Source organism: Rhinolophus hipposideros (genome assembly GCF_964194185.1).
Source record: "Rhinolophus hipposideros genome assembly, chromosome: 20".
NCBI lineage: Eukaryota > Metazoa > Chordata > Mammalia > Chiroptera > Rhinolophidae > Rhinolophus > Rhinolophus hipposideros.
This window is the reverse complement of record NC_138066.1, coordinates 8614981-8634065: the sequence shown is the minus strand read 5'-3', so window position 1 is coordinate 8634065 and position 19085 is coordinate 8614981. Positions and strand designations below refer to the sequence as shown.

General features: G+C 39.6%; 1 protein-coding gene across 1 annotated transcript in view; it reads left to right on the top strand.

Moving 5' to 3' along the window:
* Window positions 1–19085, top strand: part of GLP2R (glucagon like peptide 2 receptor) — a gene marked incomplete at its 5' end in the record, with an annotated part of 65583 nt that overhangs the window by 21987 nt on the left and 24511 nt on the right. The window contains 5 exon segments of the mRNA XM_081027803.1: window positions 5624–5730; window positions 7776–7929; window positions 9597–9756; window positions 10800–10860; window positions 12015–12084. Of these exon segments, the coding sequence (XP_080883929.1) occupies window positions 5624–5730; window positions 7776–7929; window positions 9597–9756; window positions 10800–10860; window positions 12015–12084 (552 nt within the window).

Sequence of the window (19085 nt, the reverse complement as noted above, 5' to 3'; positions counted from 1 at the left end):
ATTTACTTACCTTTTCCTACAGTACACGCAAAATAATTTCAACCTTAAGATATTAAAATATAAATCTACTTTATAAAATTTCAGATTTCTTTGCAGCTCTTTATCCTTAGGTTATATCCCATGCTCAGAGTACTGTGTTCATAATTATTTGAAATAATTATAAAATGGTCATTACAAATAAACAATTTTATTTATTTGTTTTTATTAGTGCTAAGAGCTTGCCTTTTTCATTCTTTTAATTCTATTTTTTATTGAATAAAATATTGACAAGGTTTTAAAGCCAAAACTATACAAAAAAGTATCCTCAATGAAATATTTCTATCACTGTCTCTACCCTATTTCTACCTGCTCCTTATAGATAATCATTTTTATCATTTTTGGTTTATTTTTTCTCTCTTTTCTTTATCTTTACTTTTTATCAAATTATAATATACATCTTACGTTTATTTTTGCAAAACTAAGCAAGTATATAAATAGGTTATTTCCCGATTTTTCTTACACAAAAGGCAGGATACCAGATGCCCTATTCTACATCTTACTTTTTCACTTAACAACATGTCCAGGAAATTGCTCTATATCAGTTCCTAGGAACATTTCTCTCTCTCTCTCTCTCTCTCTCTCTCTCTCTCTCTCTCTCTCTCTCTCTCTCCCTCTCTTTCTCTCTCTCTTTCTTCCCCTTACAGCTGTATAGTTCTCCACCTTGTATATATATCTACTATACTTTATTCAGTCACTCTCCTATGCCCATTTGGATTATTTCTAACATTTATTACTAATGACATTGCTTTGAATAACCTTGTATATGTATGTTGGTTCATATTTGTAGTGATAGATCTTTTGGAAGATTCCTAGAAATGGGATTGCTGGATTAAAGGTAGATACATACATAATTTTGTCAGATATTGGCAAATTCCCTTCCATAGGGGTTGTACTATTTTGCCATCCCTTAGCAGTGTTTGAGAATGCCCATTTCCTTGGTGGGTGCATATTACACACTGATAATGAAGCATTTCATAAAGATGTTTAAGTGATTTCAGATTTACCTGTTGGTCCTGAGAGTGAGCTGGAGACTATCTGGGTGTTCTGGGGCCTCTAGGAAAGCAGTCAGGTTTTGGTAGAGTCCTGAATATATAGACGGTCTAAGAAACTTTTCTAAAGGAGTACAATGAAACCAACTGTCCCAGGTGCTATTGGTGCCCAACCATTTCCCCTTGCCCTAACCAATTCAGTACACATCTATCTAGCTTCTTACCACTAGTATGTGCATTTTTTTGTTGGTTCTCTGGTTCTTGAGCCCAATTTGTCTGCTAAAAGGTAGGCCAGATGTGCCAGTGAATTAATGCCCCACAGGAGTAGCATTCAGAAGGAATGCTGGCCAGCCAACACTTTTGTTACAGCCCAGTAAGACTGATTGTGGACTTTTGATCCAGAACTTGACAACAATAAATCATCTTGTGTTTAAGCCACCAAATTTGTGGTAATTTATTACAGCAGTCAGAATAAATTCATATAAAAAGGCATCTTTTAAAAATTGGTGAAAGAGTTTTAGGGGAATGCTTTCCCCTAAAATCTTTAACAAGATAATAGTTCACTCTTTTTATTTCTGTTCAAAATTGTACTGGAGGTCCTAGCCAGAGCAATAATGCAAGAAAATAAATAAAAAATATAGAGTTTGGAAAAGAACAAGTAAAAATGTCATTCACAGACATGATCGTCTATAGGAAGTCTAAAGGAATCTACACAAAATACTACTGATACTAATAAGTGAACTTAGCAAGATTTCAAAATACAGATCAATATATAAAACTCAATTTACTCCTATATACTAACAATGAGCAATTGAAAACTGAAATTAAGAAAACAATACTATTTATAGCAGCATTAAAAATATGAAACACACAGGGATAAATCTGACAAAAGATAAGCAGGACCTATATACTAAAAACTACAAAGCATTGTGGAAATAAATGAAAGAAAACCTAACTAAATGGAGGGATATACTATGTTCATGGGCTCTAAATTGATTTATAGTTTCAACGCAATCCCCATCAAAATCCCAGTAGAATTATTGTAGAAATTGACAAGCTGATTCCAAAATTTATATGGAAACACAAAAATATAGAATAGCCAAAACAGTCTTGAAAAAACAAAACAAAACAAAAGTGGAAGACTAACATTAACTGATTTCAAGAATTACTATAAAGCTGTAGTAATCAAGACATTGCAGTATTGGCATAAAGATAAATATAGAGTACAACAGAACAGAATAGAGAATCCAGAAACAGACCCACACGTATAAAGGCTATTGATTTTTGACAAAAGTGCCAAGGCGATACAATGGGGAAAGAATAATCTTACCAACAAAGGGTGCCAGAACAATCGGATGCAAAAAAAACTGAACTTTAATCCTTGTCTCACACCATGATAAAAATTAACTAGAAATGGATCATAGACCTAAATGTAAAAGCCCAATCTAATAAACTTCTAGGAAAAACATAGCTGAAAATCTTAAGGCCCTTGGGTTAAGAAAATATTTTAAAATAGGACACAAAAAGCATAAAGTGTAAAAGAAAAATTTGATAAATTGGACTTTATCAAAATAAAAAGAAACCTCTGCTCTTCTAAAAACTCTTATTAAAAGCTCTTATTAAAGTCCAATAAGAGCTAAAAGCTCTTATTAAAAATATAAAGAGGCAAGCCACAGAATGGGAGAAAGTGTTTGTTGCAAAACACACACTTGCCAAGAGATTTATATCTAGAATATATAAAGAACATTTACAATTTAAAATTAAGACAAACAATCCAATTTAAAAGGTACCCAAATATTTGAACAGATACTTTACCAAATAAGAAATACAGATGGGAAATAAGTACATGGAATGATTCTCAACATCATTATTCATTATAGAAATGCAAATTGAAAAATAAGATACTAATACACACCAATTAGAATGACTAAAATTTAAAAGACTGACTGTATGAAGTGTTAGTAGACTCTAGAGCAGCTGGAACTCTCATATACTGCTGGTGGAAATGTAAATTGATATAACTTATTTAGAAAATAGTTTGGCAGTTTCTTAAGAAGTTAAAACGTATACCATACTACCCCACCATTTTATTTCTAGATATTTATCCCACCATTTTATTTCTGGATATTTATCTCAGAAAAATGAAAAGCTATGTCCACATAAAAACTTGAACAGAAATTTTCATAGCAGCTTTATTTGTGAATGCCAAACTTTGAAAACAATCCACATGTCCATGAACAGGTGAATGGATAAAGAAATTGTAGTATATTCACAATAGAATACTACTCAGCAATAAAAGGAGAATGAACTATTGATACATTCTATGACATGCATGAATCTCAAAATAATTATTCTGAGGAAAATAAGCCTGACAAAACAAGAGTACATATCAAAACATTCCATTTATAGGGACGCCTCGGTGGCCCAGGCGGTTGGAGCTCCATGCTCCTAACTCTGAAGGCTGCCGGTTCTATTCCAACATGGGCCAGTGGGCTCTCAACCACAAGGTTGTCAGTTCAACTCCTCCAGTCCCGCAAGGGATGGTGGGCTCCACCCCCTGCAACTAAGTTTGAACATGGCACCTTGAGCTGAGCTGTCTCCTGGATGGCTCAGTTGGTTGGATTGCGGGCTCTCAAACACAAGGTTGCCAATTCAATTCTTTGAGTCCCACAAGGGATGGTTGGCTGTGCCCCCTGCAACTAGCAATGGGCAACTGGACCTGGAGCTGAACTGCGCCCTCCACAACTAAGACTGAAAGGACAACAACTTGACTTGGAAAAAAAAGTCCTGGAAGTACACACTGTTCCCCAATAAAGTCCTGTTCTCCTTCCCCAATAAAATCTTAAAAAACAAACAAAAAAACCCCAACATTCCATTTATACAAAATGCAAACTAATCTCTAATGACAGAAAGCAGAGCAGTATTTGCCTCAGCATAGCCTGGCAGGGGGTAGTGAGAAGAAATGTATCACGAAGTATCATAAGGAAACTTTTGGGAGGTAATGGAAATGTTCATTATTTTGAATATGGAAATGAAATCACAGATATATTCATGTTCAAATTCATCAAGGTTTATACTTTAAATATGTGCAGTTTACTGTATACCAGTTTTACTTCAATAGAGTTGATAAAACTTATGCAGAGAAGTTTAAGACATAATTTAGTAGGTAATTTTTTTACTGTGGTTTCTTCTACAAAAATTTACTTAGAAACATAATCTTGATGGTGATACACAGTGTGATAAAAAAACTATGATGAATGTTTAAATAAAAAAATTATTACAGTAAAAGACACATTACCATTAATCTCCCTCAAAATATTCCCTCTTAGTTTGAACACTTTTATCCTATCATTCTTGCCATTTTCTGAAGCAGTTCTGGAAGTCCTCTTTCATGAGTGTCTTTAGTTGTGCTGTCCTGGCTGCCTCGATGTCCTGAATCGAGTCAAAAAGTTTACCTTTCATGGACATTTTGACTTTGGGGAAGAGACAGAAGTGGCTTGGTTCCAGACCTGGTGACTAAGGTGGATGAGGACACACTAATGTTTTTATTTGACAGAAATTGCTGTATCAGAAGCGATGTGTAACATGGAGCATTGTCATGATGGAGGATGATTTATGGCACACTGTAAAACACATCTTCTCTCAACCATAGCCCACACCCTACTAACTGCACTAAACAAGTTGAAACTGGTCACACACTCTTACTAAGGTTCCACACACCACTTCCCATATTGAAGATCCCTGCCTTTCCATTGGATGGCACTCAGCAGCAGCATTTACCATATTTTGTGATCACAATGGAAAGGCTCCGTGTCACACATCGCTTCTGGTAGGCAATTTCTGTCAAATAAAAACATTACGGTGTGTCCTTATCCACCTTATTCACCTTATCTGGCACCGTGTGACTTCTGGCTCTTTCCCAAAGTCAAAATGTCCATGAAAGGTAAACGTTTTTAATCGATTCAGGACATCGAGGCAGCCATGACAGCACAACTAAACACACTCACAAAAGAGGACTTCCAGAACTGCTTCAGAAAGTGACAAGAACAATGAGATAAATGTGTTTGAAGTGAGGGGGATTAATGACAATGTGTGTTTTACAGTAATAAACTTTTTTATTTAAATACTCAATGTATTATTTGATCACATCTTGAATGGAGGAGGAATTAAATGAGAAAGTGAGATTTCATTGGAGAACCACACTTAATGAAACACAATTTTCAGTAAATTATTCTCTCTTCATAATCAGGCTATCCTGGGACTCTGAGAAAATATTCCAGTGTTTCTTTAGGTCTTTGTCTAAGAGGTCATCTATGAAAAGTTATTTTAGGAGGAGACATCCAGTCGGAAACCTGGCCCCATCTTCCAGAGAGAAGGACCCCTACACTCTAGTGACAGCATGCCCAGGGGCAAAGAACCTGTGCTTGTTTCCAAGACACGCTCTTGTCCTGGGCACACTTTTTCTATATTATTGTGAATCTAGGTGACCAATGCTAGGCTGGGGGTGCTTGCCTAGAGCCTTGGTGGTCATGGGCATGGAGCTGGGAGACCATAGGTGCCTGGCTTGGTGGTCATGTCTCTTCCTCTGTGTTCAGGTGGAACACCATGCCTTGCTGTCGACCTTGCAGATGTTGTACACCGTGGGATACTCCCTCTCAATTGTCTCCCTCCTCCTGGCTCTCACCCTACTCTTGTTTCTTCGGTGAGTGGAACTTCTGCTGGCATGTGTTCAGGCATGTACCCTGGAATTTGCTCATTGGCTACCTCTTGAAGGCAGTAGAAGACTGGGCTGGATGATGTCACAGCTCATCAGAGCTGGAAGAGTCCCCAGTCCATCTATCCTATTTGGCAGGTGAAGGGAAAAGGGATATCAGAGTCCTGTGAGAGGCACTGAGTCACCCCAGGTCACAAAGCACAGTGAGAATTGGAATCTGGGAGTCCTATGTCTGCTTTTGCTTCTTCTGGATTAGATAAGCTCCCGTGTGCCAGGCCCTGCTCTAAATTTCTAATCACACCCATTACTACCACAACCCATTCTCACCATAACTCTATCAGAGACATTAATTTTACAGAAGAGATTAAGAAACTTCCCTCAAAGCAAATTAGTGAGTGGTAGAGCTGGGATTTCAACCTAGGGCCCTCTGATTCCAATTAGCTGTCAATCATTTGAGAGCTTCCTGAGAGCCAGGCACTGTTCTAAGCACGTTACGTGCATTCAGTAATTAAGTCTCATCCTAATCAGAATAAAGATTAATTTCCATCCTAGGAGATTAGCGTTATTATTACCCCCATTCTATAAGTGAGTTCACTAAAATATGGAGAGATCAAGCAACTTGCCCAAGATCACACAGCTGGTGAGTGAAGGAGCCAGGGTGACAATCAGGAAGCACAGAGCCTGAGCGTTTCCTCTCTCTAACACTCTCAGAGTCCAAAGCCTGGGAACATTTTACTAAATCACTTTTTTAGAAATCACCCAAATGAGATATTTACAGACCCACTAGGGAGCCCTTCCAGGCTGTCTCTCAGTCAGGAACATAACTGAGTATATAATGTGGCAGAATGAGCACTCAGCAAGGAAGCAGGAGACCTGGATGGGGCCATGGAGACCTGGGTGCCAGTTCCAGAGCAGCTCCCCACCTGGGCTCTTTTAGCCCCACGTCTGGCCCTAACCTGCCCCTCAATCCCAGGACGATCTATGGCTCCTACAGCGTCATGATCATCTACCCCAAGGGGAGAGAAATTCCTGAACAATGGGAGAATTGCACAGCCTGTTTCCACTGCTTTTGGCGACCTCCTCCGCTCACCTTCTCAAAGTCTCATAAACAAGCCAGGAGAAAATAACTGCCCAACCCTGCAGGAAGTAACTAGCAGAGCCTCGGTCAATCAAGTGTCCATTTTGCCTCAGGCACTGGGAAGAGAAACACCCAGTCCCTGCCCTTGAGTAATCCCAGTTTAGTAAGGGAGGATATCATAAATCATAAAAACACAAGGACCTGCTTCAAATATTTATTCAGAATTTAAAATATAATAGCTCTAAAGCAAGGCAGGACTAGAAATGTGCTGCACAGGGGCCCAGGCAGGGTAAGAGCAGAGTGATGGAAGAAGGTCCTCTCAGCTACAGACACAGCACAGTTTTACATCCGCTGGTACAAAAAGGAGCCTGCAGGAAGCTCCAGGTGGGTGAGGGAGAGGTAATGGGAGCTGACATTTTCTGGGCACTTATTATGTGCCAGGTACTGTGTGAGCACTTTTCACCCATTAACTAATTAAGTTCTCACCGCAACCCTTTGAAGTAAGTGCTCCTGTTCTCACAGTGAGTAGAGCCACAGAGAGTCATATTTGGGCTTCAGAATTTCTGGGTCCCAACCTGCCATTTACTGCTCTGGGACTTTGGACAGGCCACTTCACCTTTCTGCCTCAATTACCCCATTTGTAAAAGCAGGATAATAGTATCTACTCCTTTAGTGGTTGTAAGGAGTAACGATACCCATAAGTACCTCTCTACCTGTGAATGGTTTGAAATATAGCCCGGCATGTTGAATATGTTATATAGATTTTAGCTATTATTACCCCAGGAGGAAAATGAAGCACAGAAGAGTAAGATCACATCACCCAGCCATCCAGCTCTGCAGCCTTCATGACAAACCTCTGCCCTTCAGTGGTAGATACACAGGCGTTTCAGACCCACACTTGTTAGTTTGAGCCATTCTTTCCTGAGGGAGGTCACTCAGTTTTCTCCTCGCACAGGAAACTTCACTGCACACGCAACTACATCCACATGAACTTGTTTGCTTCGTTCATCCTGAGAGCTGTGGCTGTGCTGGTGAAGGACATCATCTTCTACAACTCTTACTCCAAGAGGCCTGACAATGAGAAAGAGTGGATATCCTACGTGTCAGAGGTACGCCCTTCCTTCCTATTGGCTTCCCACCGGGTGGGTCAGAACAGGTCATTAGAGCAGGAAGGTGGGGCTGGGGAGGGGAAGAGAGGTATAAAGGGGTAGTTCAAGATGCATCAGCCAACTTTAAAAACAAAACAAAAAACCCTCACAAGAATAGGGCAGGTAAAGGAAATCAGCATCAGAAGAGTTCACTGTGGGGTTGCTCAGCGGTCCTTGGTTGGGAAATTTCTTCATCTGTAAAGAAAAGATTGAGCCAGATCAACCTTTTATATTATTGCTATTTTTTAAAAGCATCCAAGCGTTTCCACACTAAAATCTGCATCTGTTGAGATGATGTTTCTTTTATCTTGTTCATAATGAATGTAGTAACCTGTTAAATTAAACGTACATTCCTGGAATAAATCCAAGTAGGTTCTGATATATTATTCTTCCTCCTCTATTGCTGGATTCTATTTGTTAATACTGTGTTTTATTTAGCATTTTCTCATCTACATTCATGAATAATTTTCTTTTCTTGCAATGCCTTTGTTCAGTTTTTGGATAAAGTTTATGCTAATCTCTTGAAGCAAATATGACTTGTTCCCTCTTTCTCTATTCTCTGGAAGAATTTATTGAAGATGGGTATTACTTCTTCCTTAAATGTTTGATAGATTTTACCAATGAAATCATTTGGGCCCAGAGTTTTCTTTATTGGGAGACTTTTAATTATGGATTAATTATGACTCTTATATTCAGATTTTCTGTTTCTTCTCATGTCACTAGGTAACTTGTGTTTTTCTAGGAATTTGTCTATTTCATATAACATTTGAAATTTATTGGCATAATATTGTTCATAGTCTCTTAAGATCTTTTTAAGATCTGTTTCATCTATGGTGGTGTTCCTTTTTTGATTCTTGATACTGAGTATTTGTACCTTCACTCTCTTTTTCCTCCCTTAATCATCCTTGCCAGGAGTTTCTCAGTTTTGTTGGATTTTTCAAAGAACAAACTTTTGGCATTATTTATTCTCTTTATTTTATATTCTCGATTTCATTAATTTCTGGTTTCATCTCTATTATTTTTTCCATGTACTTTTTTTGGGTTTAATTTATGTTTTATTTTCTGACATGATATTTAAGATAATTGATTTTCGGCCTTTCTCTTTTTAAATTAATGCATTTAAGGCTATAAGTTTCATTCTAAGGGTGTTATTAACTGTATAGCACAAATTTTGATATGCAGAATGTTCCTTTCATTCAATTCAGAAATAAGTTCTAATTTCTATTATCATTTCTCCTTTGATTCATGGGTTATTAAGCAGTTCATTTCCTCATCTTTAGTCCAAATGAAGATTTTTTGGTTATTAACTTCTAGCTTACTTGAACTAAGATCAAAGAGCATACTGTTTAGTGTTTCCTTAAGGGAAGTTGCTGATGATAAATTCTCTCTGTTTTTGTTGGTCTAAAAATATTTATAATGTCAAGGAAGAGGATGGGCTTTGAAACCTACATGAAGCCCTCTGTCACATTTTGATATTGTTGCCAACCTCTCTGAGATGATCAGCAAGGATTTGGGAGAGAGGAAAGTAAACAGGGAGGTATTGTACATAGAGAGGCCCTTCTCCACCCTCTTGGGGTCCAGATCGGAGGAACGCAGAAACTCACCTTCAAGTGCTCTGTCCTGTGCAGATGTCCGCCTCCTGCCGCTCAGCCCAGGTTCTCCTGCACTACTTCGTGGCTGCTAATTACTCATGGCTTCTGGTGGAAGGCCTTTACCTCCACACACTGCTGGAGCCCATAGTGCATTCTGAGAGGCGTCTCTGGCCCAGATACCTGCTGGTGGGGTGGGGTGAGTGACCTGAACCCCCGGCCTTTTTCCCTGGGGACCCTTCATAATGTGGAAGCCCAATAGAGCCTTTGGTCAGAGTTAGAGACCCAACTGGAGGGAGGCTTCTAGGACAGAATTCTTCAATGACAAGTGACTCTGAAGAGAGGTGTGTGTGTCTGTGTATGTGTGTTCACGACACAGACATGTATGCACACACAAATGCCATAGACCCAAAGCACACATTCCAAAATTGAGAAGGTTTTTGTTAACATCAGATGACATTCGTCCTACTCTGTCCCCAACTATATTGGTCTGCTGTGGCTGTCATAACAAAGGACCATAGACTGCATGACTTATACAACAGACATTTACTTCCCCCAGTTACGTAGGCTGGAAAGTCTGAGATCAGGATGCCAGCATGGTTGAGTTTCTGGTGAGAGCCCACTTCCTGACTTTCAGACAGCTGTGTTCTTGCTGTGACCTCACATGGTAGAGGGAGAGAAAGAGAGCAAGAGAGAGAAAGCAGCTCTATGGTCTCTTTTCATAAGGGCGTTAATCCCATCGTGATGGCACCCCCACCCCACCCCGACCTCTTCCAAACCCAGTTACCTCCAAAGGGCTCATCTCCAAATATCATCATGTTGGGGGTTAGGACTTCAACATATTAATCTGGGGGCTACACAAACCATAATACCAACTCAGTCTTTAAGATGATGTCTGGAATCCCTGTTGTCACAACCGTTTGGATAATTTGAGACTATAGGATACAGAGGAAATAAGCTTGGTCTACAATTCAGAAGGTTTTGGTTAATATCTTTGGATTTATTCTAAGCTGTTTATGACATGTGGCAAGTCCGTTCTCCTCTCCACTCCCTGGTTTGTCTGACAGTAAAACAATGGGTGGGCTCTGTGCCACGCTAGGTCTCCAGTTTTCAGTCTGCAATTCTACGATGTTTGGGCTTTTATAAGTTTTAATCAGCTGTGCTTGGCCCATTAGGCTGGGGTGGGAGGCAGGCAGGTTTGGCCAACCAGCTCCTAACTACCTTTCCTTCTTCTCTCCTCAGCTTTCCCATTGCTGTTTGTTGTACCATGGAGTATTGCCCGTGCACAGTTGGAGAACACAGGGTAGGTACTAATTTACCTGTTTTCTCACTTCCATGAGCCGGTAATTCACACGTATGCTTAAATACTAGGACATGTATATACCATTTCCTGAAGAGACTATCCACTCCCTTCGATGGTCTCTATGGTCTCTTTGGCCATCTAGAATATACTTAGGAATGTAGATAAAATAATCAAAACTTATGCTTATAGTAATTAATTTACTAATTTACTTACATATGCCAATTAGCACAAAATTAGCATAAAAATTTGGTGCGTACATATGTAAGAATATAGGTACAAGAATGGTTATTGCATTGTCATTCACAGTGAGGGGGAGAAAAAGCAAAACAAAATGGGTGAAAGTGATGAAAAGGTACAAACTTACAGTTATAAATAAATAAGTCCTGGGGAAGTAATGTACAGCATGGTGACCGTAGTTAATAATACTATACTGTATATTTGAAAGTTGCCAAGAGGGTGAGTCTTAAAATTTCTCATCACAAGAAAAACAATTTATGACTATGTGTGGTGATGGATGTTAACTAAACTTATTGTGATGATCATTTCACAACATATTTGTATATTGAGTCATTATGTTGTACCTGTATAAATATAATGATGTATGTCAATTATATCTCAGTTTATAAAATAAAACCAAAACACCTCTAGCCAAACAAAAAACCCTGAACATCCATCAATAGGCAAACAATGAACAAATTGCAGCATACCTGTATTGTGGAATATTATGAGACTACTGAGAAAATGGATTAGTTCTATAGCTTTTGGTTTCTAGGACTGAATCTCAACAGCATGTTGTTAAGCCTGTTGCTGAATAATGAATATTATGTGATCCCATTTTTGTCCTCCAAATAATCACCAGCAAAATGTCCCCTATATAATTAACAATTTATAGTTGTATGAACATGAAGAAAAGTGTGTAAGGATACACATCAAGCTGTTAGCATTGAAGAGCACTTTAATTGTAAGAAAAGTCAGGAGTACCATACAAATAGGAAGGGATTTGAGTTCTCCCCCTTCTCTCCCACTTCTCAGGAGAACGACGGGTGGAAAGTAAATCTTGAGTGTGAGTATCCTTCTTCCAGATGGCATGATGCCTTTACATTTGACCTTACCTCAATTCTAAGTCTTCTTCTACTGCCTGCTTTTTGTTGTAGGTGCTGGGGAACCAACAGGAATAAGAAAATCTGGTGGATCATCCGAGGACCCATGCTGCTTTGTGTGGCAGTAAGGACCATCCCACCCACCCTTTTCCCCCTCTGAGCTCAGCAGCTGTGGAGGACTCCACCCCTGCCCTCACCCCCAACCCCCTACTGCCCCCACCTAATCCTCTGGCTCAGAATGAGCCTGAGCCAGATCCCTTGAGAAGGAGATGCTGAGCTGTAAGATCTGCTGAATGAGAAGAACAAGTTAGGAACTTCTCTTGTTCCGGTTCAAGACTAAATTCAGGGTTATACTAAAAGCCTCCTTCTCTATGGGTCTTGCAACTATGTATAAAAACCTATAGTCAGCTCAGTGACCCTGTACTGAATGGCTGTGATGGGTACAAGGCCCTGGGGACACAGGCACCTTCAGTCCTGGATCAGCCCAGGGATAGCAAAGCTATTGACTTGGATTTTAACACCATTAGCGGCTTTGGTGGGGGGATGCGGGGGGAGGAGAGACTGAGGAAGATTCTTTTAGAGGAGCAAAACATATCATCAATATAACCCAAAGCTGTGATGGGGGTTAGGTTCAGGAGATAACGTTACTCTGAGGTCCTGAGAAGGAAGGGCCTTTATTCCACGCGCCCCAGAATTTGGGGGCTGGGAAGGGACTGCTTGACCCAGAGTCTTAAAACTCCTTTAGATAATAGTGTGTGAGAATGAAATCTGCCCAATAAGCTGGGGGAAGGGACAGGGAGTTAGCACACCGTTGGAAGAATTAACAAGATCCTGAAGGAAGGAAGTCTTTCCATCTAGACATAGGGTCAGCCCTTCTGGAGGTGCACCAGCCAGGCACTGCCATCCGTGCTCTGTCCACTCTCTTTTCCGAGGGATTGTCAGGCATTCAATTTTTGCCATTTTATGTAAATAATATGTTTGTGGTTTTATGAAAGAAAAAGCTTGTTTTTATAGAATGTCAATATTTTTCCATGATAGAAGACAACTCTGCCCAGACCGGGTGTGACTGGGAGGGCAAAACATTTGGAAAAATGGCAGGAAAACCGAGTGCAGAGATGCTCTTGATGAGTGTGAGGCCTGCCTCACCCTGAGTGGGGGCCCACGTGCTCCTGGTTATCTACCCCCTGGTCCTTCCAGGCATAACTGAGAGTGAGTGCTCAAAGTGAAACCCGACCACGTACATCCCAAGTGCCTCACCCCCACCCTGCCTCACCCCCACCCTGTCTCTCTCTTGTCCACAATCTTCTCCTCTCCATCCACACTGCCCAGCTGTGATCCCAGCACCCACCTCCTGGCCAGGCACCTCCATGACTGTCCAGTACCATTTAGTGAGTGACTCCTACCTCCCAGCACCATTCTAAATACTTTGTGTGTGTATACTCATTTAATCTTCCCAACAAACCCCAGAGGTAGGTGCCAATTTTGTTTCTTTTATTGGTGAGGACACTGAGAAGATAAGAAGCTACTTGGCTAAAGTCACAGAGCCAGTAAGTGGGGTTACCAGATCTCAGCCCAAAGGGTCTGACTGGATGGCATTGAGACTTTTAACCACAACACTGTGCTGCTGCCCCAAAATATTTATAGCCTCCAGCCCAGGTGCCTGGAGTACTGACTGCTGCAGGCTTTTCCTGCGTTAGTACTTTGCTTCAGATACTCCTTGGGTTTGAACTCCTTCTCTCTGTCACCTTGTCCGCCTGGCCACTGTACCTGAACACTCACCTCACACAAGTAGAAATGGTCGCACTCTTTCATGCCCTTCCAGAATCCTGTACAGACTTTTGCTACAGCCCCTGAAATGTTTTATTGTAAGCAGTTGTCTAAAACCTGTCTCTGTGACTGTAAGCCTCATGTTCTATTCATCCAAGCTTTCAGCCCAGCCATAACGCAAGCTCTCCATAAACTTATTCAGTGAACGCTTGTGACACACACTGGACACTGGAAGGTTCTCACTAACCAGACAGAGTAAAGAAGGATGGAGACCATCAGGCTCTCCCTAGGATGGAATTCAGGCTCACTCCAGCTGGACCCCTAATTTATCCTGCAGTCTTCTAGAAGCTTCATCAATGGTTCTCAATCTTGGTTGCTCTTGGAATCACTTGGGTGTTTTTTGCTTGGGTTTCACCCACAGAGATTTGAATTTCATTGATCTCAGATGTAGCCTCAGGATCCTAATATGCAGCAAGAATTGAGAACACTTTTTTACACTCTTACTGCTGAAAGTGTAGTCACCTGAGTGCTTGTTATAAATCCAGGTTCTCAGGCCCCACTCCAGACCTGCTGAATCAGAATCTGCATTGTGTCAAGATTCCCAGGCTTCAGGTCCAGTAACATTTATTGAGTGACTCCTACCTCCCAGCACCATTCTAAATACTTAGTGTATATATACTCATTTAATCTTCCCAACAAACCCCAGAGGTAGGTGCCAATTTGAAGCTCTTTTCCACACACCAACGGGTCTCAAAGCTGGCTGTGTATTAGAAACTTCACAGTGGCTCATACCCATGTTCAAGGATTACTTCAGAAATTCTGCATGTAGGACCTAGGCAGTTGCAGTTTTAAAAGCTTCTAAGGGATTCAAATGGATGGCCAAGGCTGGAACCACTGCTCTGGATCTTGTTGCTTGGCCATCCATGGCTGAATGATCTCTGTGCTAGTTTCTTCTGGTGTTTTTCAGTTCCTGGAGCCACATTCTGTCCTACCAGGACAAGGGAAACATGCTTTATCTTCTCATCTTGCACAAAATAACCTTCACATGCTGTAGCTTCTACAACTCCAGTCATGGCCAGCTCCACAGAAATGGACACAGTCACTTTAGCTCACTCATCCTCCCATCCATACTTTCTCCTCCTCTTCTTGCCCCTCAGTGAATGACACCACCATTCATCTAGCAGCCATCCAAGCCAGAAACTTTCTTCTTCCCTGCAATATCCACTCAGACTTCAATTCTTATCAATTCTTCCTCTAAAGATCTCTCCAAGATGTCTCCTTTTCCTTAATCCCACTCTTCTGCAGCCTCTTGGGATTTCTTGTGCAGACTTCTTCAAAAACCTCCTGTTTGGTCTCCTTTTTTTCATTCTTGCTCCTGGAAATCCATCCTCTGTATTGCAACGAGTGTGGTCTTCCCTGAGCAAAATTTGACTATGTTTCTGTTCTGTCTGTGACTTTTTAATGGCTCCTTATGGACCTCAGGCTTGTTCTAAACTCCTTAGTGTGATAAGAATTGTCATTCCCTGCCTAGCAATCTCACCACATTGCTAGGTTTATATGGAAAAGCACCCATGCTGTGTTTATATGGAAAAATTCACAGTTTCCTAAATCCATCCTGGTGTTTCACTCCTCTCATATTTTACGCACCTTGTCCCTCTGCCTGAAATGCTCCTCTGATGGTTTTGAATCTTGCTTTTAAATCTTTATTCCATTTTGAATTTATTCTTGTATGTGGAGTAAGAAGGTGGTCCAGTTTCCTGTTTTACATATATCTGTTCAGTTTCCCCAGCACTATTTATTGAATAGACTGTTTTTACCCCATTGTATATTCTTGCTTCTTTTGTCATAGATTAAATGACCATATAGGTAGGCATGGGTTTATTTTTGGGCTCGTTATTCTGTTCCATTGATCTATATGTCTGTTTTTATGTCAATATCATGCTTTTTGGAATACTACGGCCTTGTAGTATAGTTTGATATCAGGTAGCATGATACCTCCAGCTTTGTTCTTCTTTCTTTTTTCCCCCCTTTCTTCCACCTCCCCCCTTCCCCACTCTTGTTCAAGCCATTGTTTTTCAGCCCAGTTGTGTAGGACACAGCTCCCTGACCCATGCTGGTATTATGAGCCTTGCCCCATTGAGTATGATGTTAGCTGTGGGTTTATCATATATGGCCTTTATTATGTTGAGATATGTTCCCTCTATTCTCACTTTATTGAGAGTTTTTATCTTAAGTGGGTGCTGGATTTTGTCAAATGCTTTTTCTGCATCTGTGGATATGATCAAATGGTTTTTATCTTTCATTTTGTTTATGCAGTGTATCACATTAATTGATTTGTGGATATTGAACCAACCTTGTATACCAGGAATAAATCCCACTTGATTGTGGTGCATGATCTTTTTAATATATTGCTGAATTCAGTTTGCTAATATTTTGTTGAAATTTTTTGCATCTATGTTCATCAGGGATATTGGTCTATAGTTTTCTTTTTTTGGTAATGTCTTTGTCTGGTTTTGGAATCAAGGTAATGGTGGCCTCATAAAATGTGTTTGGGAGCCTTCCCTCCTCTTGGATTTTTTGGAATAGTTTGAGGAGAATGGGTGTTAATTCTTTTTTGAATGTTTGGTAAAATTCACCTGTGAAGCCATCTGGTCCACAATTTTTGTTTGTTGGGAGCTTGTTGATTACTGATTCAATTTCATTAGTAGTAATTGTTTGGTTCAGATTTTCTGTTTCTTCTTGATTCAGTCTTGGAAGATTGTATGTTTCTAAGATTTTATCTATTTCTTCCAGATTGTTCAATTTGTTGGCATATAAATGTTCATAACATTTTCCCATAATCCTTTGCATTTCTGTGCTGTCAGTTGTCACATCTCCTCTTCTATGTCTAATTTTATTTATTTGGGTCCATTCTCTTTTTTTCTTGATGAGTCTCATTAAAGGTTTATCAATTTTGTTTATCTTTTCAAAGAACCACCTCTTAGTTTCACTGATCTTTTGCATTTTTTTAATCCTCTATTCTGTTTATTTCCACTCTGATCTTTATTATTTCCTTTCTTCTACTCACTTTCGGCTTTTTTTGTTGATGTTTTCTGTTTTTGTTTTTTTCAGTTCCCGTAGGTGTAAAATTAGACTGTTTATTTGAGGATTTTCTTGATTCTTGAGGTAGGCCTGCATGCTATGAATTTCCATCTTAGGACTGCTTTCTCTGTATCCCATAGATTTGGGGCCATTCTCTTTTTCATTTTCATTTGTCTCAAGGTATCTTCTGAGTTCTTCCTTGATCTCATTGTTAATCAATTCATTGTTTAGTAGCATGTTATTTAGCCTCCATGTGTTTTTTTAGGTTGTTTTTTTTGTAATTGATTTCTAGTTTCATACCATTGTGGTCAGAGAGGATGATTGATATGATTCAATCTTCCTGAACTTATTGAGACTTGTTTTGTGGCCTAATATGTAATCTATTATGAAAAATGTTTCATGTGCAATTAAAAAGAATGTATATTGTGCTACTTTGTGGTAGAATGCCCTAAAAATATCAATTAAATCCATCTGGTCTAGTGTGTCATTTAAGGCCACTGTTTCCTTGCTGATTTTCTGTCTGAAAGATCTGTCCATTGGTGTCAATGGGGTGTTAAAGTTCCTTAATATGATTGTCGATCCCTCTCTTTATGTTGGTCAATATTTGTCTTATGTATTTAGGTGCTCCTATGTTGGGTGCATAGATGTTTACTAGGGTTATGTCTTGTTGGATTGATCCCTTTATCATTATGTAATGTCCTTCTTTGTCTCTTATTATAGTCTTAATTTTAAATTCTATATTGTCTGATATAAGTATTGCTACCTCAGCTTTTTAAAAATTTCCATTTGCATAAAATATCTTTTTTCACCCCTTTACTTTCAGTCTAGGTGTATCTTTCAACCTGAGATGGGTCTCTTGTAGACAGTATATGTATGGGTCTTGTTTTCTTATCCATTCTGTTACCCTGTCTTTTGATTGGAGCATTTAATCCATTTACATTTAAAATGATTATTTACAGGTACATAGTTACTGACATTTTATTATTCATGTTTTTTATCTTGTTTTATTTGTTTGTTTTTCCTCTTCTTCTTTTATTTATTTATTTTTTTATTGAGGAATATTGGGGAACAGTGTGTTTCTCCAGGGCCCATTAGCTCCAAGTCATTGTCTCTCAATCTAGTTGTGAAGGGCACAGCTCATCTCCAAGTCTAGTCAGCGTTTTCAAACTTAGTTGTAGGGGGCACAGTCCACCATCCCATGTGGGAATTGAACCAGCAATCTTATTGTTAAGAGCTCGCACTCTTAACAATACTGACCAACTGAGCTATCCGCCTGCCCCTCCGGAAGCTCAGCGGCAGCTTGTTGTCTTCAATCTAGTTGTGGAGGGTGCAGCTCACTGGCCCATGTGGGAATCAAACCGACAACTCTGTTGTTCAGAACTCTCGCTCTAACCAACTGAGCCATTTGGCTGCCTTTCCCCCTTCTTCTTAAAGAAGTCTCTTTAACATTTCTTATAATACTGGCTTGTTGGTAATGAATACCTTTAGCTTTGTCTTGTCTGCAAAGCACTTTATCTATCCTTCAATATTAAGTGAAAGTCTTGCTGGGTAGATTAGTCTTGGTTGTAGACTCTAGCTTTTCATCACTTTGAATATTTCTTGCCACTCCATTCTGGCCTGCAAAGTTTCTGTTGAGAAATCAGCTGACAGTCTATGGAAGCTCCCTTGTAAGTAACTAATTGTCTTTCTCTTGCTGATTTTGAGATTCTCCCTTTGTCTTTAACCTTTGCCATTTTAATTGTGATTGGTGTGGGCCTGTTTGTGTTCATCTTATTTGAGAGTCTCTGTACTTTCAGGCTTTGTAAGTCTATTTCCTTTGCCAAGTTAGGTAAATTTTCAGTCATTATTTTTTCAGATAGGTTCTTGATCCTTTGCTCCCTTTTTTTTTCCTGGTACTCCTACAATGTGAATGTTTTTATGCCTGATATTGTCCCAGAGGTCTCTTAAACTATCTTTTTTTAAAATTCTTTTTTGTTACTGTTGTTGTTCAGATTGGGTGTTTTCTGCTACTTTGTCTTCTACATTGCTGATTCGATCCTCTTCTTCATCTAATCTGCTGCTGATTCCTTCTACTGTATTCTTCACTTCAGTTATTGTATTCTTTGTTTTTGACTTTTTTATGGTTTCTGTATCCTACTTTGTGCTTACTTTCTCTTTGCTGAAGTTCTCGCTAAGTTCCTTAAGCATTCTTGTAACCAGTGTTTTCAACTCTGTCTCTGGTAGGTTGGCTGCCTCCATTCCACTTAGTACTTTTTCTCGAGTTTTCTCCTTCTGTTT